At 40.7% G+C, this 27,538-nt stretch overlaps 1 protein-coding gene across 1 annotated transcript; it reads left to right on the top strand.

Moving 5' to 3' along the window:
- Positions 1–1,894: 1,894 nt before the first annotated feature.
- Positions 1,895–11,290, top strand: LOC146517162 (cytochrome P450 4V2-like). The gene is given in 12 exon segments (XM_085163775.1): positions 1,895–2,183; positions 2,185–2,200; positions 2,303–2,415; positions 3,001–3,086; positions 3,269–3,459; positions 3,993–4,062; positions 4,145–4,271; positions 4,374–4,547; positions 4,754–4,856; positions 7,178–7,312; positions 7,526–7,705; positions 7,807–11,290. Coding segments are annotated over 12 exon segments (1,551 nt in total). The 5' UTR covers positions 1,895–2,006; the 3' UTR covers positions 7,986–11,290.
- Positions 11,291–27,538: the final 16,248 nt, after the last annotated feature.

The following is a 27,538-nucleotide window of genomic DNA, read 5'->3' as shown; positions in this document are numbered from 1 at the left end:
TGCAAATTATAAATCTGTATCATGATGTTTGGTGTTTTCGCGTTTGTTGGTTTGTTTTTATTTTGCGAGTTGGTTATTAGATGGTGCTCCAGCCACCAGAGAATCCCCCGCCGCCCCGCCCTCCCCCCCTGTGCCGCAAGCAGCAGGCGCACCTCACAAACGGAGGGCGCCCTTACTCCCAGCAAATGGGCGGATAGAAAACCTATCGGTGCCTATGCCATTCCCAATATGCGCTGGCTGATGTCGGGGCAGCATGAGTACGAGCAATTTTTTATTTTTATTTTTTTTCCCGATGCCCGTGATGCCGCCCACCACGATGCCGCCCACCACGATGCCGCCCCGGGCAACCGCCCGTGTCGGCCCGTAATCAAAAACCGCTACTGATTGCACGAGACTGACCTGCAAGAGTTGTATTTTTGCATAATAAAATGCAATAAAACCGCATAAATATTTTAAATAAAAATATTAAACGTTTTATTAATAATATGAAACTCGTGGGATTCACACATTTATTGCTTGCTCATTCGTCACATCCTCCTTTATTGTTGTTTCCAGTCTAGTCCTATTTTATATTGTATGCCAATGCAGAGGGTAATATGGAAAAAACAAACAAAAAAGAGAAGTTGGACATCTGACATCTAGTGGCTAAAGCTCAGTATTACATTTTGTACTAAGGAGTCAAAAGCAAGCCACGACGTTGTTCTAATTTAAGGTATATTTCCAGCGACTCAGGCAATGTTTTTAAGGTGCACTGTCTTTACCTAGTTTTTTGTTTTTTTTTGTTTTTTTTTTTACCAGCGGAAATGTTTTACCATAAAAACTACCATTTTTTTTTTTTTTTTTACCTTATTATCAGTCAATATTTAAATGGCATGCTTATTTTCCAACAAATACTTTTTCAAAACATTCTTAAGGCTGATCAAATTGTCTTAAGGATGTTCGTTTCTAAAAGTGATTTAAAAAAGCACAGACAGACATTTTTACAGTCTTTGTAGATTACAATGTCTGGAAATTACTGAAAACAAATCACATTCCCACAGAGGTTCAGGCTTTCTTGGGAGGGTTTATCTACGAATTCATCACTTAGACACATGATATTATTAAAAGATTCAGAGAAGTCTCTGCACGAGTCAAAGCCACTACTAAATTAGCAAAATCTCCAGTTTAAATCGACTGAGGAAAAGTTAAAAACTCTCCTGTCGTAAAATCTGTGATTTTCAAATCCTTTTTGGAAACCTCGGGCACCACCTTGTCAAAACAGAGACCTTCCTTCCATCAGCTCACAGTTCAAAATCCAGCATCAGGGAAGATATGAGTGCTTATTAATGTTGATGGGAAGAATACATTGTTCATCTATTAAGTTAGCATTAACATTAAGGAGACTGTCAGACCACATATTTTAAAGCAGGGCTCTCTAGTAAAGGAGTGTGGGTGCTTACAGTAGCTGTGTGGCCTGGGCAGCAGAAATCCTGGCTCAAACAGGAATGAGATATTACAGGCTCACTCCTTCCATTGCTAAAGGTAATTAGCGTACAAAGCTGAAGAGCTATGATGACATAAAAAGAAAAAAAAAAACACCATAAGGCAATCACAGATAAGACTGTCACTTATTAACCAGGCAGGTAGGACACGAACTGTTAATGTGGATAAATACACGGAGATAATAAATCGGACAAAGTTCTTGATCACGCAGTAAATAATTAACACGGGTTATGTAATTCGTGCCAGCAGAGAGCACGTTTTTCATATTTTAAAATGTCCATATACCTGTTATCCCATGCTATAAATGTCAATTTAATAAACTTTCTATGAAGTTCCCCACACATCCTCCTCTCCTCCTGGGCAATAGATGGCAATGTAAGACCAGGGGTCCCCTTTACTCACTACAGGACAGTAGAGGCGAGGAGGAGTAAAAGGCAGGGCAAAAACATGTCACAGAGCTTTTAAGGACAGTCTGGAACCGACATTTCAGCGCACACAGGCTGAGCACACACACGGCACGAAAAATGGCAGTTTTAATTGGCAGTTACAGCACAACTTTACTCGGGGTTAGCATCTTTGTTGGTATTCTTACCTACTTAACCTACAAGCTGCTGAGCGATTACCTGCACAAATGGTTTGAGATGAAGCCGATCCCTGAGCTGGGAACCACTTACCCCTTCATCGGGAATGCTCTGCAGTTCAAAAAACAATGCGGGCGGTAAGGAAGCAAGCAACGTGATCATTTAAAGTACTCAAAGCGATGAAGCACATTGAGTTTCTCATGATTTTTGTACCCAACATCTTTATTTTTCTCTTTAAGACTTCTTTCGTCAAATTCAGGATTTTACCTGGGAGTTCCGAGATAAGCCGCTGTTTAAACTCTGGGTCGGGCCGGTCCCCTTTGTGGTTCTGTATCACGCTGAGACGGTTGAGGTAAGCGGACTGACACCTATCCAAAATACAGAGTGGATGCAGCACGTCTTATACTGTAAATATGCCTGTGATGAGTAAGCCTATGGATAATTTCCATCCCCGTTCAGCGAAGCAGGTAAACAAACCACACATGTCACTGAAGTGGAAGCTGCACTGTCGTTAACAGATGGATTGGATGAGATCCCGTTGAAGTCTTTGAGATCAGCTAAGCAGTCTGTGATGAATTCTTAGATGTCTTTGCACTTTATACAGTGCAGGATACAAAATTCCTGCCACCCACCACTCAAACATTAAGCTGAAGCCAGTTACTCCTCTTAGCACAAATTCCTCATGTTCCTTAAAGAGGTTACAATCTGTCCCACCTAAACTGTACGTGTAACTTGTTTTCATCATACATCTAGATAAGATAATGGACTAAGGTGGATGCTTGCAGGGTCACTCTGAGTGAATCATTTCTTTCCCCCTGTGACGACAGGGACTGTTGGAACATAGCATGCTCGATTGTGCACTAAAGATTTCTTTAAGCAAACAACTTTTTGCCTCAAATATTACTCATGACATGTTTCTGTCTACTTTTTCTTTAAGCCGGTTCTGGCTAACAGCATTCACATGGAGAAAGCTTTTGCATACAAGTTTCTGCATCCTTGGCTGGGAACTGGTCTGCTTACTAGGTACAACTGTGGCATAGCAAACATTCCATCTGTCCATCAGGAAAGATCAAAAGATTTAGATAGTTCATATATCAAAACTTGAGCTAAGACTATGCACAAAACAAAAATAAGCTCCTATCTACAGTATTATTATTGCAAATGAAATAATATAAAGTGCATAACGCCTTCTTATCTTTGATCAGCACTGGGACCAAGTGGCGTCAGCGGAGGAAGATGCTGACGCCCACCTTTCACTTCTCCATCCTGGAGGACTTCTTGGAAGTGATGAACGAGCAGGCCGAGATTCTGGTGGAGAAGTTGGAAAACCATGCAGGGAAGGGTCCATTCAACTGCTTCAGTCTCATCACCCTCTGTGCTCTCGACATTATCTGCGGTAAGCAGAATGTGCAAATCTGGGACAACTTAAAGGAAAACCCTGCGTTAAGGTGATACGCATCCAGAACGGAGCAGATGCAGCATGGCATGGTTTCTCCTTCCAAAACATATTCTCTCATTAGAATTGGTAATGGTAGGGATTAGCAGTGAGACCATTCATCCACTCATGCAGTCTAATTGGGTTGAAATGATGAGTGGGTCTCGGTCGCATTTTTTGAGCCATTATGTCATTCTGGAAGAGACGAGTCCAGTCGTCAAATGATGACGGTGATCTCCCAGAACAACTCTAGATTAATTTTTCTCTATAAGGTGGAAGGCGAATCCAATCCAGTGAAAAATCTGCAACGACATAACGGAGACACCAGATCCCTTTACTGTAGGGTTTGAACTGTAAAGGTTTTTCCTTTCATTTGTCAACCTTTTGAGTTGGATAAACTTTTGACCCTTGTTGTGCTTAACAAATGCAGGTATACAAAATAAATAATTAGAAAAAGGGTGTTTTATATTTATATACCCTTAATTTCTTGACAGAAACTGCAATGGGAAAGAAAATTTATGCACAGAGTAACTCTGATTCGGAGTATGTTAGGAGCGTGTACAGGTGAGTTACTGCTTTTATCATTCTAATGCAAATTATAGTAGAAGAAAAAGATCTAATCTGCTGTCTTTCTCTTTATTCCCAGAATGAGCGACATTGTCAGTCGCAGACAGCGGTCACCTTGGTTATGGCCTGACTTCATTTACACTTACTTTAGTGAAGGCCGCGACCACGACAAAACACTCGAGGTCCTCCACTCCTTTACATACAAAGTGAGTAACGGAGCCGGACGCTTTTCCACGTTGCGCGATCATGCAGAAATCATGAAATTGTTTAGAAGAAGCATCTCTTCTTCTCTTGCCATTTATTCTCAGGTGATCCATGAAAGAGCTGAGAACACGTCCTGCAACGAGTCAGACAAGGAAAATGACCAAGGCAAGAGGAAACGACAGGCATTTCTGGACATGCTCCTGAGCACCACCTATGAAGACGGCAGCAAGATGAGCCATGAGGACATCCAGGAGGAAGTGGACACCTTTATGTTTCGGGTTGGTGGTTAAGCAATAAAAAGGAATACTTAAGGCTGCGCTTATTAATACATTTATATTACCCAAAAAAAACTGCACTGTGTTGCCAATAAAGGATTTACTTTCTGAGATAATGATGTGAGCCTCTTCTGGGAGAATAATCCACATATCCTGTTTCAATAAAGGGTCTTTAAAAAAAGTCTCTAATTAACTCTCTTTATTTGCAGGGCCATGATACTACAGCTGCCGCTATGAATTGGGCTCTCCACCTGCTTGGCTCGCACCCTGAGGTGCACAAGAAAGTTCAACAAGAGCTACAGGAGGTGTTCGGTAATAATAACAGGCTCTGCCACTTTAATGGTGTTGTTTTGTTCCTGCCTGAGGGCTTTTTGACTCATCTTTGTTCAAACTCATTTGTTCTTTGTAAGGCACGGGGAGCTTTTTCAGGGATAAGAGCTGTGATCATACCTGCCCGAATACACAGACAAAAAGTGCAGGCATAATAAACTGTCTTTACTGATGGCCTTGTAACCATAGGAAACCAGGCTAATTTGTCCACAAGTAGAGAAGGATAATTTTGCCATATGGTCATCACTTATATTTCCAATGTAAACCCTATGCTACAGTCACACCTGAGGAAGCAGTGATTGGAGACCGTGGCATGACTTTTGTAGCCGTGTGCAGTGAACTTGTAACCTTTTTGTCTTTGAAATGGTTGCTTTGAAGACGGGGACCAGGGTCAGTTGCTGTCTTCAGATTGACTGTGGTGCATTAAGATGGTGATAAAACAGCAATAACATGGAGTCAGTCTGCTTTCACTGTGATTGTGATTGAATGGGGGCAAGTTAGCGATAACTTTAAATCTGTTTATGATAGTACAGCAATTTACTGCAGTGAATCACCCAAATGTACATACACAGAAATTAATATTAAACAGAAACTGACATCAACCACTTATATTCAGATTACAGAAAGAACTGCATAGATCTAAAAAAGAATTTAAAATAGAATAGAATAATCCTTTAATTGTCCCACAAGGGGAAATTTGGTTGTAACAGCAGCCAAAAAGACACATATACAAACAAACAGTACACAGGACACGGAACAGAAACATACACAAGTTTTCTTACATATTTACATTAAGGACAATGGTTACTATATACAGAGAGTACTGTGCAGTTATTAAATTAAATGAAAATAACTACAGATAAGAGGCAAACCAGGTTGTAGTGCGAATCGGTTAATTAACTTATTGCAGTTACAGCGCAGATGTAAACATCTGTGTTTGTTGGGAGCAGTTTTGATTGTACAGTCTGACAGCTGCAGGGAGGAAGGACCTGCGGAAACGCTCCATCATGCATCTAGGATGCAGCAGTCTGTCACTGAAGGAGCTCTGCAGTTCAGCAACATTTACATGCATGGGGTGGGAGACTCTGTCCATCAGAGATGTTATTTTGGTCAGAGTCCTTCTGTCTCCCACCACGGTCCAGGGTGCATCCCAGAACAGAGCTGGCCTTCCTAATGAGTTTGTCCATCCTCTTCCTCTCAGCTGCTGATAAACTGCTGCTCCAACATACAACACTGTAAAAAATGACAGATGCCACCACAGAGTCATAGAAGGTCTTTAAAAGGGCTCCCTGTACTCCAAATGACCTCAGCCTCCTCAGCAGGTAGAGTCTGCTCTGACCCTTCCTGTAAAGAGCATCAGTGTTGTGGCTCCAGTCCAGTTTATTATTCAGGTGAACACCCTGGTACCTATAAGAGTCCACTATCTCAATGTCCACTCCCTGAATGTTCACCGGTGTCAGTGTGGTGGGTCTGCGTCTCTGGAAGTCCACCACCAACTCCTTGGTTTTCCCGGCGTTGATCAGCAGGTGGTTCTGCTGACACCAGTCAACAAAGTCCAGAGTCCACTGTCTGTACTCTGAGTCGTCCTCACCTGTGATGAGGCCGACTATGGCTGAGTCGTCAGAGAACTTCTGTAGGTGGCAGCGTGGGGAGGGAAAAATTCCAATTTAACTACCGACATAGATGCAGCTTTTATATAGGACTATAACAAGAAACAACTGGTATCCAGTTGAGTGAAATCACCGATTGCAAAGAGATGCATCGCAGATGAGTTGCACTGACTGATCCAGATTGATTGCAATGTCCTCATGATCTGTCTGCATTTATAAATTTGGCCACAAATGTCTGCAAACCTTCACCAGCCCATATGGGCTGATTTGGATCACAGTTATTTGGAGACAGGTCGACTCCCACCATGTGACCTGTGCAATGACTTCGAATCAAAAGTGGTTGTTCTGAGATAGCTGGCCACTGCAAGTACGTGCAATTGGTTGTTAAAAGTGCAAAAAGTTACCAAAATCCTTGTAACCCCACCATATTTGCAAAGAGGTTACTATCCTATTTTTATCCTCTTGTGTCTGAGCTATTAGATTACCTTACCACACCTGGTTATATAATTCATTTGTTATGTTAATGATTGTTGATGTATAGTCACAAGGTTGATAAAAATTATTGCTCTATAGAGAGTTACAGATCTTGAGTGCTGTCCTATTTACAGGTGAATTTTAGGATACTGTACTGTTGCACTTTTACCTACTTTTACCTACTCTAATCTGTGCAGTGGTGCTGTTTAATGTTCAAAGGTACATCTTCCCGGCCCACCAGCACTGACGACCTGAAGAAGCTCAAGTACCTGGAGTGTGTGATCAAGGAGGCTCTGAGGCTGTTTCCCTCTGTGCCTTTCTTTGCTCGTAGCCTCGGTGAAGACTGCTATATCAGTGAGTTAAAGATTAGATCGTTGGCACCTGAAACAAATGGCTCATTGATCCCAAACACACGACGGTGCTGATACCTCTTCACAAAAAGGGAAGCCAGTCTTCCTCTGTTGTCGTGGCCATGTAACAGATGCATCTGAGTAATCGGTTTTGCCTGTTTTTGGTGACACGAGTACTTATCTCAGCTGAAGTTGAGTTTTTTCTTCGTACTTTTAGACGGTTTCAAGGTTCCTAAAGGCGCAAACGCAATCATAATCACCTACTCTCTTCACCGTGATCCACGGTACTTCCCCGAGCCCGAAGAGTTCAGGCCTGAGCGTTTTCTGCCGGAGAATACGGTGGGAAGGCCTGCCTATGCATACGTCCCCTTCTCAGCTGGACTCCGCAACTGTATAGGTAAGGACTTTTAAATTTATAGTCTCCATACGCGCTTCGCTGTGTGAGGTTTCCAAATAGGTGCGTCACGTCTTCGTTTGTTTTACTGTCATTTTCTTTAGGCCAGCGTTTCGCACTCATGGAAGAAAAGGTGGTGCTGGCGGCTATTTTGCGGAACTTCACAGTCGAAGCCTGTCAGAAACGCGAAGACCTCCGCCCGGTTGGAGAGCTCATCCTACGACCAGAGAAGGGCATCGTGATCAAATTAGAAAAGAAAACGCCTCAAACGTCATCAAACTAACACCTGATGCAGCATCCTGGGGAATTTCTCTGCATGGTTTTTATCTAATGACACATAACAAAGTGACATTTTTAAAAAATATTTTAGTAATTTTAGGAAATTCCTATTTTCATAATGATAAATATTCATAAATACAGATGACAAAGGAATCCTGAAATGCTGTTTGCTGTGTTGTGTGTAGACACAGCACTGGTCCATCTTTGAGCTGAATGATTCACAGGTCAGTGTGAGGAGGCTTAAAAAATCCTTGAAAGCAAAATATAAAGAAAGAGTTTTCCAAACTACTATTTCTATAAGATTTAAAGTATAGATTTACACCATATTGTGAGTTACATTAATAAAAATGAACTGACGATTTCAAAACGACTGATTAATTGTGGAAAATGAGATAAACAGCTACTTAACTGGAGTCAGTCACAGATAATTATTTTCTAGGTTACACCCATTTTACGAAAAAAAAGAAAGCATTCATCTTGATTCCCAGCTGGGATAGGCTCCAGCCGCCCTGCACCCTGAATTGGATAAGTCTACGAGAATGGACGGTGTCACAGTCTGGTGGTGGCAGACTGTATTAATTGTGAAGAGTGGACCCAAAACGCAGACCCCTAAGGAACCGGGAACAAAACTTGAATGTTAACAAAAAGAGAACCATTTAATATGGCTGGTAAAAAAGGTACAAACAAAGGGCAAGGCAAAGTGAAGCAAAACTAACATTAACCTAAACTGGGAGAACTAAACAAACAACAAGAAAACCCTAGACATGAAACTTGGAAGCATGGCATGGGAAACATGGCGTGGACAACAGACGACCTGACAATGACACACTGAAAACAGAGGACTTAAATACACAGGAGGTAATTAGGGGAAGTGGGAACACATGGAGGAACAGCTGATTGACACGAGCCTAATGACAGGACAAGGGAAGTGAAACTAAATACAATGAACAAAGTCAAAGGAGCTTGCAAAGAAAAGCGTCTGGACTTCTTTAAGTTACTTGAAGACGTTTCACCTCTCATCCGAGAAGCTTCTTCAGTTCTAAGGTCAAATGGTGGAGAGTCCCAGATATAACCCTAGTGGGAGTGTCCCCCCACAGAGGGACAAAAGGACCCCCTGATGATCCTCTAATCGCCTGAGCCAAGGTGTGGAACTGGGTGTGGGTCCCAATCAGCCAGAGTTTCGGGTGATTTCATTGTGAAACCTGGCCCCACCTTATCATGCGAATTCCTGAGGTCAGATGGCCCAGGGTGTGAGTGGGCCTTAAGGCGTCTGGGAAGGGATCTCAAAACTGGATTATAGATGGCAGAGAGTTGGTGTCGTAAACCACCGCCTCTGTTCAAAGATGGTCGCTCACAGTGGACATAGATGGCTTCTTTCACTCCTCTTTCAAACCATCTGTCCTCTCTGTCCAAAATGTGAACATTGGCATCCTCGAAAGAGTGTCCTTTATCCTTAAGATGCAGATGGACAGCTGAATCTTGTCCTGTGGAGGTCGCTCTTCTGTGTTGTGCCATGCGCTTGTGAAGTGGCTGTTTGGTCTCTCCAATGTAGAGGTCTGGGCATTCCTCGCTGCACTGTACGGCATACACCACATTGTTAAGTCTGTGTTTTGGCGTTTTGTCTTTCGGGTGAACCAGTTTTTGTCTGAGTGTGTTGCTGGGTCTGAAGTACACCGGGATGTCATGCTTGGAGAAAACCCTCCTGAGTTTCTCTGATACACCGGCTACATAGGGGATGACAATGTTGTTGCGCCTGTCCTTCTTATCCTCCCTCGCTGGTGTCTGATCTTCTTTTCTGTGCCTCTTTGCTGACTTTAAAAACGCCCATTTAGGATAACCGCACGTTTTGAGTGCTTCCTTTACATGTGTGTGTTCCTTCTTTTTCCCTTCAGGCTTAGAGGGAACATGTTCTGCCCGGTGGTGTAGGGTCCTAATTACTCCAAGTTTGTGTTCCAGAGGGTGATGGGAGTCAAACAGGAGGTACTGGTCCGTGTGTGTGGGCTTCCGGTAAACTTCGATGTTGAGGTTGCCATTCTCTTCAATGTGCACAGCGCAGTCCAGGAAAGGCAAACAGTCGTCCTTCATGTCTTCCCTGGTGAACTTGATGTTTTTATCCACAGCGTTGATGTGCGCAGTGAAGGATTCCACTTCTTGTGTCTTGATTTTGACCCAGGTGTCGTCTACATATCTGTACCAGTGGCTGGGTACTCTTCCTTTGAAAGAGCCAAGAGCCTTCCTTTCCACTTCCTCCATGTAAAGGTTGGCTACAATAGGTGACACGGGGGAGCCCATGACACAGCCATGTTTTTGTCTGTAATAGCCTTCGTTGTATTTGAAGTATGTTGTGGTGAGGCAGAGGTCTAACAGTGTGCAAATCTGATCGGGTGTGAAGTTGGTCCTGTCCTCCAAGGAGCTGTCTTCTTGTAGTCGTTTTCTGACAGTCTCCACTGCCTCCGTGGTGGGTATGCAAGTGAAGAGAGAGACTACATCAAAGGACACTATGGTTTCATCTGGATCCAGGGTAAGTTTCTGGACCTTGTCAGTGAAGTCGGTGGAGTTCTTGATGTGGTGTGGGGTGTTCCCCACGAGAGGAGCAAGGATGGTAGCAAGGTGTTTTGCAATGTTATAAGTGGCTGAGTTTATGCTACTGACTATGGGTCTGAGTGGAACAGCTTCCTTGTGGATTTTTGGAAGTCCGTAAATGCAGGGTATGGCATCCCCTGGGTAAAGGCGGTGATAAGTAAGGCGGTCAATGATTACAATGAACAAAGAACACACGACTCCTTCAAAATAAAACAGGAAACATGAGACAGACATGATAATACAAACTTGATAACATAAGACACGCAGCATGAAACACATAAAGGGCAAAGGGAGACTAAAACACAGGGGTAGAAGACACAAGGGGAATCTAAATAAACAAATGAGCTTATATAACCTAATGAACTAAAAAATAAACCATAAACATCAAAATAAACTAAAACTCAAAACGCACCCAGGAACATGACAGACGGATGGATGATTCACATCCACTATGCACTCTGCAAGAGTTTATACCCTTGTATGACACATTTCTGTTATTTTGCATGTGGCTGTGTAACGTAGATAAACAGTATGGAGGATTAAAAATGGAACTTATGTACATGCACACACATATATGTATATATATTTTGTTGTATCAGCTTGTAATGAAGTCCTGAATCACACTTTAAGATATTAATTACACTTACAGTACAAACAAGATCTGTCTTTTGACTGTGCAGTGTTTCCAGTGCTATAGTAATTTCCAACCTTTAGCCATTGTGTTTTCTGTGGATTGACCCCCTTTAAAAGAAAATAGTTGCTGTCTTTATGTGTAGCTTTCATTTTCTTTACTTACCAAAAACCTACTATTCTTTCTCCAATAAAAAGTGTTGCTTAAGCTGTGTTTTTCTGGGATCATTTCAAAGAGTCATTTGGACATATGAGAGATGCACATATGAAACGGTCAATTTCCACATCATCCATCAGCTCACAAGCCACATTCGTGCGTCTGTAGCCTCGAGTCAAGCTGAGGCTGTAGACTGCATGGAAACGGCCGACACGGCCACCATCATGGAAGCGTGGACTGTGGAACTGAGATACTCTGCCTGATCATAGTTCTGCTCAATCACAAGGCTGGCCTGCTCCAAAGTATACCTTTATGTATTGTTCTTGTGGACACTGATGTGACCATAAATGTACAAAATGAAGATCATATTGAATTCATAATGAGTCCACAAACCTAATCAGGAAAGTGTTTACTGTGGTCAAAGAGAAAGTTAGCCTTGGGTCATTTTCTTATAGACTGCTATAAAACTAGACCACCCCCCACCCCCCCTCCTGTTGTTTATTGGTCAGGTTTAAGGTACTTCTGGGCTAAATCCATCTTTTGTTTAGCTTTGTTGGTTCTGTCATTCCAGCTCTGCGCACACGTCTAAAAACTTGTCCTTAAAACTTTTTCCTAAAACTTCTAAAACTCTCCTCGGTGTACTTTCAGGCTCACGACTATCAAGACCAAAACTCACTAAATCAGAATTGAGGTCAAAAAGGCTCCTCTGTAAGAATAGGTAATCACAGCATGATACAGTTACAAATGACCCCATTCATTATGTCATCGAATGATTTAGCAGGTGCGCCTGCAAGGGTCATTGCCTAACACCCAAATGACTTGACTGATGATGAATAGCATCTTCTTTCCCAATGCTATTTTTTAAATTATTGAGCACATCTCTAATCAATGAGCAGAGCTGAGGTGCCCGAGCTCTAAATGAAGCAGGAAGAGTTCATTTATCTGAGGATCTCTAATAAATGGCTGAGATAGAGGAGCTTTATGTGGGGCTCGAGTATAGATGGATTATGAGAGATGACTTTTCAGGACACCTTTATAACAATAACACATACATTTACTCAAACTGAGCTCATAATGTGCAATAAATTAAAGTATCAAAACACTGTAATAAAACTATAAATAGAAAAGTATGTGATACATCATCATACAGTGTGATGTTGTTGAAGTTTGAAACCACATTGGCTGTAAAGACTGTCAAGATCAATTTAATCTTACAGTAGCCTCGAGCAACTGTTCACTTTATTGGGCATTTCAGTATAAAACAAAGTCATTTTGGTATGATAGAAGACCTGGAAAGGGTGCAGAAGACTGACCCCATTAATCGCTGAAGTAACCGCATCATGTCTGGCTGATTTTATTTTACAGCACACTGCAGTTACGTAATAATTTCAACAACATTTCAGATTCTCGCTGTAAAATCTTTGTGTTTTTTTTCTCTGTGAACAACTTTTTTTTTTCCTGCTCTGCAGCTGTAATGCTAACTCTGAGTTAGACAAAGTTCAAATGTTTCTAAAGTGTGCAAAGGCAGGTTTGCTGAAGAGGGACAACAGACAGTTCAAAGTACATGTGCAGTTGCCAAAATAGCACAGGTTCATAACTGGGCCGTGCATGGGGTTGCAAGATGAATTTGAGTGGTTGTGAGATGATTCACAAGACATATAGAAACAAAATATGGCTAATTTGTAGGTTTTTTTCTGAGTTTTTGTCAGTCTTTTAAATATTGTTTCAGTTTGAGTTGCTGGTTAAACTGCAGACAGCTCACAGACAGAAAGGCCGGGAGTTTTTTTGTTGCTGTTGTAATACTGAGGTTGGAAGTCTGACAGCACCCTCCCACGTAACACTGAAAAGGCTTTTGGAGTGAATTGCAGTTACTTTGAATACTTTACAGGCAGAAACTGAAACAATCCAACCCTGTCATCAGACCTGTTAAACTGTGGACCCCAGAGTCTGAGAGCATCCTGCAGGCTGGGGTGTGTTTCAAACTGCAGCCACTATGGAGAACTGCTCCGTCAACATACAGGACTACGCCGAATATGTGACTGGGTACATCAGCACCTGTGTAGACAATATTGTGCCCACCACACAAGTCAGAATGTTCCCTAACCAGAAGCCCTGGATCAACAGTCAGGTACGACACATGCTGCGTACTCGGTCGCTCGCATTTAGATCAGGCACTGAGATGGAGTACAAAGCTGCGAAGTATGGATCGAGGTGCAATGAAAAACTCTGTGAACAAACAATAAAAACAACATAAAAGACTCCTATCACATTTCAATGTCAGCAAGCTTTTTCCGAGATGTGCGTGTGCCTCATGGGGCTCTCTGACGAAATGAAATGAAACCAGAGGAGAAATGTGAAGACAGATTTTTTTTCTCCCCTTTTCCTTTAAAATTCAGGTTTTGCTGAACGTGTTATGAATTCCTGCTACTTGACAGAGAAACACATCTGTACTGTATACTCCGAGATCAGAGAGACCACACTGCTTACGAATACAGTGCAGTTCAAACTAACGCCCAGAGAGTGGCAGTAGTGTATGGTTTTTCTAGAGTGCAAAACAAAGACAAGGAGGAGTTGGTTCTGTGTGTGTGTGTGTGTGTGTGCGCGTGCGTGTGTGTGTGTCAGACAGAGCGAGAGAGAGACCAACACACACAGCAGACTGTATCTACATGTTTTTCTGTATCACTGCCCAGCAGCTTCATGTCGATGTGACTGACAGCTGTCTTCAGCACGTGTGCAGCCTGTGAGTTTCAGATTCTCTGCATCTTTATATTTGTATGACACGTTATAAATGTATGCAATGTTCCTTTAACAATCCTTAATTAGCACCATGTGTTCAAACTTAGCAACAGCCAACAGTGAAAGCCAGATGCAGAAAGACAATGGAGGAGAAAAAAAAAATCTAAATTCCGAATCATATTTAAATTAAAAACTCAAATGACATTGATTTACATATGACAAGATCAATCTGAGTGTGGGATGAGCAGTGTCCCCCAAAGCTGCCAAATGGCTGTTGTGTTTGCAAATGGCACAAGGCATCGTAATCTCTCAGCAGTCTCTCGTCTCCTTGATGTGGCAGACCTGTACTGACCTGCTTAAAAATCCTCGGGATTTTCTCAAGTTTAGAGTAAAGCAATACAGAGTGACCTGCTGTCCAAATAAGGTTTCATTTTTCCACTTCCTACTCACAATATGCAGTCACAGTAATATCATGAACAAACAGGCACTCTAGCAGGCTTAGATCACATATGTTTGTCAGGTGGTGCATTGCTGGTTAGGCTTCTGCTACATTTGTGCCAGCTCCCTTATTTTTTGTCATGTTCTGTGATCCTTATAAGGTATCGTTTCGCACAGAACAAACAGCCAGAAATGAAATTTAAAGGTAAAATAGAGATTTAAAGGATCAAGCTTACAGCTATATACTTCCATCAAGAGACCAAAGGCGTATTAACTGCAGCTGAAAAAAGTTCCAACATGTGCACGTTTCATTTCATTTTTTCTCTCTTGTGTTATTTTATTTCTTGATGGGAAATTCCTCATCCTTTAAAAAATCATTAATTCTTTTCCACAAGAAACCTAACTTGACCTCACAGGAAGAAATTGGATTGGATCTGAGTGCCACAGACAGACTGTAAATGAAAAAGTAATACAAGGGCAGTTTCAGAAAAATGATAAAACTTAGAATGATGCTGGTGTAGTCTGAAAGAAAATCTGAACTAACCAGTTACCACTAATAAGGGCATTAAAAGCCATATCATTGAACGTTGAAAGGAAAACAGAAACACAGTCAATGTGCATAATCTGACATTGGCAATGCATAAAAGATAAAATTTAAATATCTGAATTCCTGGTGATGGTATGCACCTGATCTACTGAAGCACAGACGTCTGGCTATACACAATATATCCTTGTATTATTATGATTTTAAATGCTTTCTTGTATGTTACCAATAAATCATTCATATGAGCCACAGACTACCAATTTAACCTTCAAGTATTTCATGCTAATTAAAGAACCCATTAAAAACAATGGAGTACTGTTGAGTGAAGCTTCACTCACTCCAGCACCAGTGTTGGGTTCCAAGGTTGTAGGGAGATAAAGCTGTTTGTATCTAATCTTAAATTTAGCAGATATTCACTATACTAACTGTGTAAATGGAAAATCTGACTGACAAAAGGTGGGTTGGCTAAAGCATGACGTTTTTTCTTGTCGATTTTGGCTCTGTTGGGGGTAACCAACATATTTAGCTTGCGCTACATTGCTAAAAGTATTCGCTCTTCTATCTGCACACTCAGTGGCTTGGATGCAGCTGCTCAGTCATTCCATCAAGCTCTCTACGCACTGTTCTTGACTCTGCAGAAAGTTGTCAACATCTGCCCACTATGCACCTCAGCATTCGCCGACCCCGGTATGTGATTCTATGTGGCCTACCACTTCATGGGTAAGGCGCTGACGATCCCAATTGCTTCCACTTTGTTATAAAATCACTAACAGCTGACTATGGAATATTTAGCAGCGACAAAAATTCACAACTTGCATTTGTTGCACAGGAGGCGTCCTGTAACAGTACCAGTGCTCCTGAGAGCAAATAATTCTTTCACAAACGTATGTAGAAACAGTCAGTTTTGATGTGGGGGAGTAGTGTCTCTACTCTGAGACAGAGAAGCTCATTTATGCAGTTCTTTCAGTCACTACCCAGAGTAGAGGAGTTTAAACATTTGCCCGTTGAGAACCATGGCCTCTGACTTTGAGGTGCTAATTCTCATTCCCACTGCTTCACACTCAGCTGCTCACCTCTTGATGAAGAGATGAGCAGAACAAACACACCGAGCCAAGAGAACCACATCATCTGCAAATCTATGAATCAAATCTTTGACGAAGAACAGCCCAGGTGGAGACCAGCATCCACCATTGTGCCAAGAAATACAGCTAAAAACAAACCACAAGCAGTACAAACATGTGCCTCATGCTATGTTCAGGGCATGCTAATATGTGACAATGATGATGAGTACTTACCTTAATCAAGAATCTATAGCAAACGTTAACTGATTAAATGGAGGAGTAGACAGTTTCTACCTTTTTATCTGTTTTTTGGGAGCAAAACATCTTTTTCAAGTCAATTTTCCAGCTGACTGTTGGACAGTCACGTCAGCACTTCACTCCTAGTAGGGGTCAAGTGAAGTCTGGGCTTTACAGTGCAGAAGCACCAGCTCTGTTTTTTCATGTGTGGTACGTCGAGGGCACGAGTCAGTCATCTTTGGTAGATCTGGTGCATCTCCAACATTCTGATAACTTTAAATTATGGGAGTTCCCCTTCCAGATCATAATAATGATGATGATTACTTAATTCCACTGGCTGGGACCACATCCTCTGAACGATAAGCGGAGAGGGATGAGGGAGTATGAACTGGTGCTGCGGTCTGCAGAAGGCTTTGAAGGGGAGTGGCGACGGCTCCCGGGCCGGGCAGAACCCCGTGTACTAATGAGAGGTGAATGAAAGAAGGGAGGAGGAGAGACGAGGAGAAGAGAGGGAAAGAAAAGGGGGGAAGGGTGGGGCATGGAAATGAGAACAGCGGGTATTGGAGAAGGAGGCATTTATAGTCTGAAGTCGGAAGGGGCGTGAAGGAGGAGTGGTCCTGCTCCTGAAATTCAGATGATAACTCCACTTAATTTAGGATCTATGGCAATTATTAACTGATGAAATAATTGCATTTCTTAAAACTGCAATGGAAGAATTGGATCGTTTTGACTGGGGTCTTCTGAGACCCTACAACATTTATTTTTTTTTAGAAAAAGCACTAATCAAAACAGAAATGTGACACGACATCACTAGGAACAAACTGATTGAAGTTATTTCCATCTTTCATGTAGTAGTCCAGAGTTATTAAACTAAGGGTTCATGTCACTAGTAAAAGCAAAAAGTATTCTACCTACTGAGTTGCTTTGCTTTTATCCCTAACTCTGCTCAGGACAATAGAAAAAGTTATAGTTAGGATGGTGAAGTATTCACATCTGCAATATCTTGCAGATCTCGCTGGCACACAAAGTCTGACCAGTGATGATGAGGACAGGATGTGACAGCATCCCTAGATCTGACCGAGCGCCATTCTGGAACAACATGGCACACTGCAATTTCTATTGGTTGCTTTCAGTCACTCTTCCACACACACACATGCCTGCACAAATGCACACATATACCACACCAGCACTTTCTTCTCAATCATCCTTGATTCCGCCAATTTTCACATCAAACGAATGCCCGCATTAGACAGTGAGTAATAATAAGCAATAAATAAGGATTGTGTTGTATAGCGAGGAAAGATGCAGGGGGACGTGAAGGGAGAAAAAGCTGAAAAGGAATCAAGTGAAATCTGATTGATGGGAAAGCAAATAAGATATCCGACTGAGTAAAAGCGACAGATTGGCTCTCTAGAAGAAGGACAAACTGAAAATGGGGATCAGTGAGAAGCAATAATCAGACAGCTCAGAAAATATACCAAAACTATCAGCCAAGGATATCAGTGTCGCATTCTTCCATGTTAAAATAAACCCCAGTGCCCGCTAACTCACCGTTTGCGCAGAAATGTGAGGAGTAGGTAGCCACCAACTTTGAGGTGCACCGGTGCACAATGCTCAAGGCACCACAGCCACGCATTCTTCACTTCCTTTGAAGTACACCAGTACTTAATCTCGCTGCTAAATTGTTTGAAATGTGGGTCATGGCTCCAATTTTACTACAGTGGGGGTAAGACTTAAAAGCCATCCACAGCTCAGTATATCAGTCCCTTTTGTACCTTGACTCCAAAATAATCTCTCTATATTCATTTCTCATTAATCACAAGAGTTTCTGGACATGCTCATGATTAAGTTTCAATTATAGGAAGCTCAGGGTAAACAAAGGTGTTGGATTGGGGTCAAAACAATTTGCAGAAACTGCTGATGAGAAGTCCAAAGAAGGATTAGACTGAACAACTGAATGTTAACTATCTAGACTTTTACCTGTTCTTCTTCTTCTAATTCTGCATATCTCTGTGTTAGACTGTGCTTTTGAAAGAAGTGACTTTCTAAAAACCATTATTGGTCATTATTATTATTATTATTATCATTTAAGCTTGCTGAGTTTTTATTATTCATCAAGGAATTAATCCTTTTGCACTCCACAGCTTTTCCCCCCACAGCACATATTCTCTCACATGATCTGACAACGCTCCAAAGAACTTCATGCCAGGAATGTTTGGTTTTGTCAGGCTTCAAATCTCCCTACAAATAGTGAGTGGGGTTGAGATCAGGTGGCTGTGGAGGAAATTCTATAACCGCTTTGGCCTTCAAGTAGTTCATGCAAAGCTTTGAAGTGTGTTTGGAGTCGGTTTCCCTACCAACAGTGCAGTATGTCTCTGAAAAATGAAATGCTATTTCACCATGGCCAGTGTGGAGCTAATTCAGTAAAGGTAACCAACACCAGTGAGGGTAAAACACCCCCCAGACCTGAATATTCCCCCCGCCATGTTTCACTGTAGTTTTGATACGCTGAGGTATCATTCTTAGTTATGTTTTCCCCTCTCATTTGCCCTTCTTCTTCTGTTGCTGCCAGAATTCCTTATTCCTTCCCAATAACTAGACTGGGACCTTTTCCCTGGCCATCCACTGTGAAATGTATTTGTTGAGGTCAGTTCATGGTTTTCACAGACGTGTGAGGTGACTTTGAATGTAGATTCCATTTACAACCTTGCTCCAGGTCTGCTATAGTAGATCTGTTGTATTGCCCCTCTCATTTATCAAAGAAAAACACAAAACATCCATGGGGCTCCTGTGGACCTTCTTTTGGAAGTCTGACCAAGAAATTATAGCATCTCATTACAGATGCAGAGAGGTGTGCCAGGTGCTAAGAAAAAGCCCACAATTGTATTTTGTTGACACCCTATCTCAAGCATAGTGGTTGATATTTAAAAGTCAAAGTTGCTTGGCACCAACTACTTTAATTACAACTCTTTAACAAATAAATTACAAAAATGTGGATTAAGGCCAAATTTTCTCAGTCCTCTATGTGTTCTTGGTGACCGTGCAGTCGGCCTGCTTGGAGTGTAATCGCACTATGTGCTTAATATTTTCAGGCTGCATGCAGAGACATGTGCATGGACTCAAAGAGAAAGCAAAATAACCCCTTAAAGTTCCTTGCAGACATGTAAATATGAAAGCATGAATTGACCTTTAGCCCAGCCTAAGCATTTGGCTTTGTTTTCCTTCAAGTAGTGCGACATTACTTCCACTCTGAGACCACGACTGGATTCTTGATGTATTATACAGCAAATTCTGTACTTGCTTATTTCTCTTATGGTGGAGACGAACGTTTGTGTTCAAGAATTGCTTTATTCTACCATTTATTCTACTAATACTATTTATTCTACTTCTAACAATGAAGAGGAAGTTACTCAGCTCGTGAGGCACTGTTTCTCATGTAGCTCTGTTTATGGTCAAGCCCTTTGCTTTGTTATTTGAGAGACTGTCTTGAGATTATTCTTTTTTTTTCTTTTTGAGTTTTAATTTGAGTCTTTATCCTGATGCTCAGTTAATACAAGAATGGATCCAACTCTACTTTTGACCTTTTGTAAAACAATGCTATTGTGTATATCTGCAGGTGTAATTGTTGGCTATTAAATTAACTTAGTTCGCTTTACGTTTTGTTAGGTCAAATACACACATACACACACACACACACACAGAGAAATAGATCCACACACAACTGAAACTCTGTTTTATTAAGGCGCTGGAACACAAATACAGAGATTTGCTTCATGCCATCTCTGAATCTCAGAAATCTTCATTATCATCAAAACATATGTATTTTCCATATTCATCGTAATGTTAAACACGTTCTAAGCTGGTTTTTCATATATAAAAAGATGATCACGGTTGTGTTGAAATTGTTACAACAAAAGCTCAGTTGTGCTATTATCAGTCAAGTCATCAATTTGGCTCAAGCTGAACACAGAAGAGGATAAACACTGATAAGTGACCTCTCTGCAGGTTCTCTCTAATCCAGTGGAAAAGAAAAGTGGGTTTTTTTTTGTTTGTTGTTGTTGTTGGTTTTTTTTTACACCTTATCAAGTTCTCCAAGACTGGTTTCGTCACGAGCTCCTGAGGTTTTTCCAGCGGGACACACGCACACACACAAAAAAGAGGAACGAATGGCATGAAGTGCAAGCAGATGGATGGTGTGGCTTCGAAAATTGCTCCACACCAAAGCAGCATGTGATTACCATTTTCAGAGTGAAGGAGTGTGCGGAGAAGCAAAGCAGCAGAATTATTAGCAGAGCCTAAAATGCACAAGAGGACCGAGGCTAAAGCGCCACAAAGGTTAAAGCAGGACTTAATCCTTATCGGCTTTAGCTCCATATATGCTGAAGACTTTTAGTGACCATTCAACTATCAACTACCCCCCTCTCTTCAACACACTCTTGTCCAAAATGTAAACACATTCTCCAAAGATGGAAATTAAAAATTTTGCTTCAGGGTCCTTTTAACCAGTGGCTTTGTTTCCTTGCTAAGCAATTTGTTTTCCTTTCATTAAAGCTCGAATCAGAACTGCTGTCACGCTTGACTTCTTGTCCTCCAGCTCCTTCACTGTCTGCTGAACTTTCTTATTTGTGGCCTGTGCTGGACCTTGGAAAAAAATATTCGGCTCCATTTGAACATTGAGAAATTACCCCAGTATAATTTGATATTAATAAATTCATCTAAGTTCACTTTTGCATTTATTTGAACTGTCAGTTTGGAAAGGAAAACTTCACAGTACATCATGGAGAGGCTGGTGAGTGACGTGTGACGCAGCAACAAAAGACAGCAGAGAAATATTTAGTCTGGGAGTCAAATTCGGCCAGATGAGCTCTGTTTATTTTGATTGATTCAGATTTGTGTATAATTGTCACTCATGCTTAATTTGCTGGACTAAATCAGACCATCTGCTTGGCTTATAGAAGATGAGATCATGCATCAGCTTATCCTATATTTTAAATCAAAACAGTTTAAGGGTACTTTCAGTTACCTACATTAACTACAGTTAAATATGCCTGAGATGATAATGAGTAGAGGTATCTGGCTCCTCATCTGCACGTGAAATTATATTCCACCTAAATAAATACATACGCTGTTTTACCTCGTGTCCATCTCGATTTCTCATCCTAGTTCTCTTGCTCCAACCACCTAACCATAAAAGGCGATACTTTCCAGCGCTTCACAAATCAAAGTCAGGCAATCACTTCTATTGCACATTAACAGCTACAATGACAAGGTCATGTTGTGATTATCAAGCATTTATCTCTGCTAACCGTCAGTTGTTAGTCCTTTGGTAAATAACTGCGTAATGGAGATTACTGCTGAATTGACTCTCTGGAGAAAGCACTCTGAAAAAAACAGAAAAGGAAAAAAAAGAAAGAAATTGCTTTTATTGTTCACCTTTCTGAATAAATAAAGGCTCTAATAAAAAATATTCATTACCTTGATTCAGCTGAACATAATTGCATTCACCTGGCAGAAAACTGCTACAGCGGTTATTATACAAAATAGATATAATTAGGTAAAAAGAGACCCCTGTTGTCTAATCAGAAATGGGACTTTTTTGTTGGAGCTTGTCACAGATATAACGGCTCACACAAGATATTAATAAAGTCACAATTAAAGGAAGGCATGTCCGAATAATTTTTTCACATAGTTTTTTTTTAAAAAGCCGAATTAACTGGTTATTTGACAGTGCTGTAGTGTGACTTTTTAAGATGCCACAGTTAAAAAAATAAAAAACAACCTGCCAGTGTTTAATGTAACCACCAGTAAACGCCCGCAACCTAAATGAGGAGGATGCCAAGGCTTTGTCTCTATGACCTTTTCCCTTGTTCTTGAGTTGTCCTCGCTTTGATGTGGCCATTTTTAAAGACATAACAGTGATGAATTAGCTCAGTCCTGTATAGGATGCCACTGACCGGGTATAAAGTGCCTTGCACAAGGCCTAAAGTTGTTGCTTGTGTCATATATAGAGAATCAAGACTCATTTTACTGAATATATTATATTTTATATATACATGTTATTCAGTTTTTTATGCCTAATAACCCATCATCAGAAAGCGACAGTACTATTTCTGAAAATATCAGTACTGCGCAAATGCACTAAAATTTCTTTAAGAGTTTTGGTTAAAAAAAACAAAAGCAAGTACATGATGTACCTGCTGCCTGGAGGATTATTGTAAAGATTTCAAGTAATAAAAATGTTTAATATATTTTTGCTGTGGGATTTTTGAGTGTTTACTGATTGCAAAATGTTCACTTTTATTCCTTGGAAGTATTTTAAGTTTTCATAAAGTCATTATCATTGTGTGGACCTTATGGTAAATGGTAAATGGCCTGTATTTATATAGCGCTTTACTAGTCCCTAAGGACCCCAAAGCGCTTTACATATCCAGTCATCCACCCATTCACACACCCATTCACACACTGGTGATGGCAAGCTACATTGAGGTATGAGGTATCTTTGACATTAATCAAATTTAGTTCTGACTACATGGACAGTGATGAATGTATATGAAGCCATATTAGTCTCATTCATCCCCATTAATGCTTTGCAGTCTTGATTTTTTCCCCTATAGGCTATACTTATCTTCCTTTGCACAGCTCACACTGCAGAGGGTATATTGGGTGAGGGTATATTTTCAAATTTCAGCTTACCCTTCCATATGAAACATATTTGTATCAGATTTTTCATAGTGATTTGTAATCTCTTTACATTGATAGCTAGAAGCTGCAGTCAGGAGTCATGCGGCTTTTAAGCAAAAAAACATCTGTTTGTGGTGATGGGTGACTCCACACGGTTTTCAGTTTTATGATCCTTGCCGTTTTGAATGACTACATCGCATGAGCTTATGGACATGGATCTGACTGATGTCTCCCAGTTATAAATATGTGCAGAACAAAAGATTATGTGAAAATGGGCTTTCAAACATAATAACTGAGATTATCCTGCTGACTCCTTTGACGTCACAACTTCTAACCTTTCAGGAACTTGCACAATCCAATGTGACACCAATCAAACCATCAGTGGAGACAGGCATGCACACTAAGATTATCTTGCCTTGCTGATAGATAGCTTTGACTCTCAGCCTCCACTATTGTAAAAATGCACAGCCCAGGATGCTTTACACCTCCTGTATATAATAAAAGTTTGTGCTGTGTACCTTAATCTTAGCGATTTAAATGGTAAAAAAAGCAGTGGAATAAATTCTGTTAAATATTACATTGAGTATCTTGTAAAATTAATGCTTACTTCCTGAAAATTGTAGTTAGTTTCTCATATACAGTCATCAGCCACTTCATTAGGTACACCTGTTCAACTGCTCAATAATGGAAATATCTAATCACTTGGCAGGAGCTCAGGTTTTAGATAATATACTGAAGTTCAAAGTAAGCATCAGAATGGGGAAGAAAAAGAAAGAAACTCCTGTCAACCAAGAACGAGAAACAGTTGGTAAAATTCAAATGTTCTTATGAAAACTTGACAATAAATGATTGGAAAAATGTTCTGTGGTCTGAATACCGTAGATCAGATGTTCCACTGAAACATTCTGGTAGTAGGCTTAGAACTGGGCATAAACAACAAATGTGGATGCCTTTTTCATGTAACATGAATGGATAGGACATAAATTGGGGGCTTGTCCGAGATAAAAAAAAATCAAACTCACTGGAAAGGAAAATCCTCTTGTGACAAGGGACATTGAGTTTTAATTTCAAGGCTCAAATGCTAAAAAAGCCAGACATTAAACAACAACGAAAAACATAACCAACCAAATTCTGAATTAATATATAACCAACCATGATGCATATTGCATGGTTCCCTAGCAACACATTTTCTTTACACTCATACATGTAAAGGCTGCTATAATGTGAGCAAGAGCTAGTCAGATATGCTAGACTAGACTGTAGTCAGATAAAAGATGAGTAATTACTGCAGGGTGAACAGGTCACAGATGGGTCATAGAGGTGAATGAGGAACGAGTGAAGAACTGGGATGAGCCGGTTCCAAAGGAGCACTAATCTGAGAAAGTAGAGTGAAATTCAGAGCAGAATGCTTGAGGAGCAGAGCTGAGGTGGTAAGGGGCTGCAGACTGAGGCCGAGCAGTGTGGATGATGGAATAAGAAAGAGGGAGCATTCCAGTGCTGGATGGTGTGATAAACTGCAACTGTAGTATTTATGCAGTAATTCTTATCAGAGCTGCAGGGGTGCTGGAGCCTATGGCAACTACCACAGGGCGAAAGGTGGGGTACATCCTGGACAGGTCGCCAGTCTCATGCAGGGCTAACACAGAGAAAAAAAACAACCATTCACACTCACATTCACACCTATGGGCAAGTTAGAATCACAAATTAACCTAAAGGGCACATGTTTGGACCTTGGGAGGAAGCTGGAGTACCTGGAGAGAATCCACGCAAACATGGGGAGAATATGCAAATTCCACAGAGAAAGGCCCTGCCCTGATGGTGGACTTGAGGGAGTCTATGTAAATAAAACTATATTGGGGTGTAGTTTAGGGTTATGCCAACAATCCATAAAATTTGGCTTACATTAACCACGGTCTTCAAGGTCTCCAATTTACTGATTTATTGGTCATAAATTGACAAAAAGCCTTGTCTATTGTCAACTTGTAGAAAGTACTTCATTAAAAAGGTCAAATGTCATGATACTTTTGAGCTTTGGTTTTACCTTCAAGGTCAATAGCTTGATCTGATAATAATGCCATAAAGAGCTAATTAAAACTAAGTTTGCTACCTTCATTGTTGATATTGATAAGATTTAGGCATAAAAGGAATGATAGATAAAAATGTAAAAAAAACAAACTAATGTGCATTACAGTAACAGGTTAGAAACATTTAAATACATAATATGTACAATGTTCTTGAATAAGTATATTTTTTTCTGGAAAACAAAAAAAACGTGTTTAAATAGGTCAGCTCATATGCACTTTATATTCTGTGCTGTCTTATGGACAGGACAAGATACTGACCATCTTGATGTGACCTGCATTGATCACTTCAGGGTTCACTGCATGATTCACAGATTTATTGCATGAGAAGTCAAGCCCGAAGTTATGATGAAGCAGACACTACTGAGCATGTTCTCACATTCCAATAGAGACCGCAGGGAAATCCATGTGATACGCATTTCGACAGTCAGTCAGAGTGTTTGTGCTTCAAGGTCGACCACTCATCCCGTACTGAGAACACATCACAACATTTATGTTTCACACACAGAATTAAAACCTAGCATCTGCCAGACACAGATGTTCCCACTCAATCTTAATGGGACTGAAAATGTAAGAAAATTCTATATTATGAAGCTCCTCAACTACTGTTTATTTACCTCTGAAGTGAGTTCTTGAGAAGCAACCCATTCCAAACGGCGAATAAGACAGCTGGCTGCTATCATCTGTGTACTTTGATGAAGTGAGATTTTGGAGTGCCAAAAAAATTAGGAGCACAACTGTTTGGCCTGCCAGTTCTCCTGCACCTAACTAAACAAATAAACAACTTGAAGGTTACAAAGTGCACTGACATTCTGCTCAGGTGCTGAGATTATGGATCTGTGATGGTCTTTGTTTAAGGGTGTGTAGGGTTGGGGGGGGGGGGGGGGGGGGGTCAAACACCCCTTATTCCTTCATGATTGAAAGAAAACTGGGCAATAGGTGCAGTGATTTGTTAAAATATGAGGAAGCATTTATTGAAATTACTGTATAATATATGGCAAAACAAATGCTTGAAGTCCAATATTTGGTATATGACCATCTTTATTTCTTCGGCACACGCTGAAATGTCTTAGACAAGCTAATTTCTTTAAGAAAAACTCAGGAAAACTCTCCAGGCTTCTTGACAGGGACATTCAAAGCTGTTCTTTGGATGTTGGCTGGTCTCAGTCAACGATGACCTCATACTGCTTCTGTATTGTTGGAGACTGGGGAGGCAATCCATTGACTGACATTGTTTCCTTTTAGTGTGTATTTTTTTAATCCAGGTATGCTTAACTGCATTGGCAGTGTGTTTGAAATTACTGTTTTGTGGAAAAGATGAAGTTGCTGCCAATTAGATCCTTTTCCAGATGGTATTCAGGGCAGATCCCCAACGGGTGCTATAAATCTCTGTGACTGGTAATCCTCTCCTGACTCCCCTTCATACATACTAACAGAAATTTAAAGGAAAAATTTCAAATATGGATTCATTATAAGATCTGTTGGTGATTATTTTCAGTCTTCCTTAAGAATGGCTTCTCAGCAGCCACACTTCCACTGAGACTGTTTATCACCTCAGTTTATTTGATGTTAGAGAGTTTTTTAATTCCTTGTTGTGTTTTCGGTAGATTCAGCTAAAGCTTCGGGAGCAAGTGTTTTTGCAAGAAGCTGCCAGTCACAAAGTGCCTGAAAATACAATTTAAAATGTTTTCTTTTTTAACTTTTAAACAAAGTGCATTCAAGCATAAACATTAAGCATTTTGATTCAATTCAATTTCAATTCAGTTTTATTATATAGCACCAAATCAGAACAACAGTTGCCTTAAGTTGCCTAATATTGTAAGGTAAAGACCTGATAATACAGAGAAACCCCATCAGACATTTCCCTATGAGCAAGCACTTTGGCGACAGTTGGAAGGAAAAACTCCCTTTTAAAAATTTTTTTGTGTCGTGGTCCCGTTTGGATCTTTAGCCATCAGAATTGTTGCCTGAAGGCCAAGAAAGATGCCAAGCAGATTTACTTTACCAATTGGATCATCAGGCCTACCATTATGGTCCATTTGATTGACCTTTATTATAATTAATGTATTTATTTTATGTTTATTTTCGGTTGTTACAGACGGGACAGACATGACTGGGGGATAGGACAGGGAGAAAAGAATGAAGAAAGAGAGGGAGAGAAAGAAAAATAGAGGGTAGAAGAGATGGTGAGGAAAGGGGGGAAGAAAAAAAACAAACAACAAAGAAAGCACTTGGATCACCTGTATGAAGATAAGAAAAACAGAAGAGAAAACAAACAAAAAAGAGCAACATAATAAATACAACACCATCACAATAACTATCTAACAGTAGAATACAGTAGATACCTAAATTATTACATGTTATTGTGCAGTACGCAAGATCGACAGTGCACAATTGTGCTTTCAGGTA

The sequence above is a fragment of the Neolamprologus multifasciatus genome, chromosome 6 (assembly GCF_963576455.1).
Source record: "Neolamprologus multifasciatus chromosome 6, fNeoMul1.2, whole genome shotgun sequence".
NCBI classification, from domain to species: Eukaryota; Metazoa; Chordata; class Actinopteri; order Cichliformes; family Cichlidae; genus Neolamprologus; species Neolamprologus multifasciatus.
The sequence above is the reverse complement of the archived record's forward strand: the minus strand, read 5'-3'. Positions and strand labels throughout refer to the sequence as shown.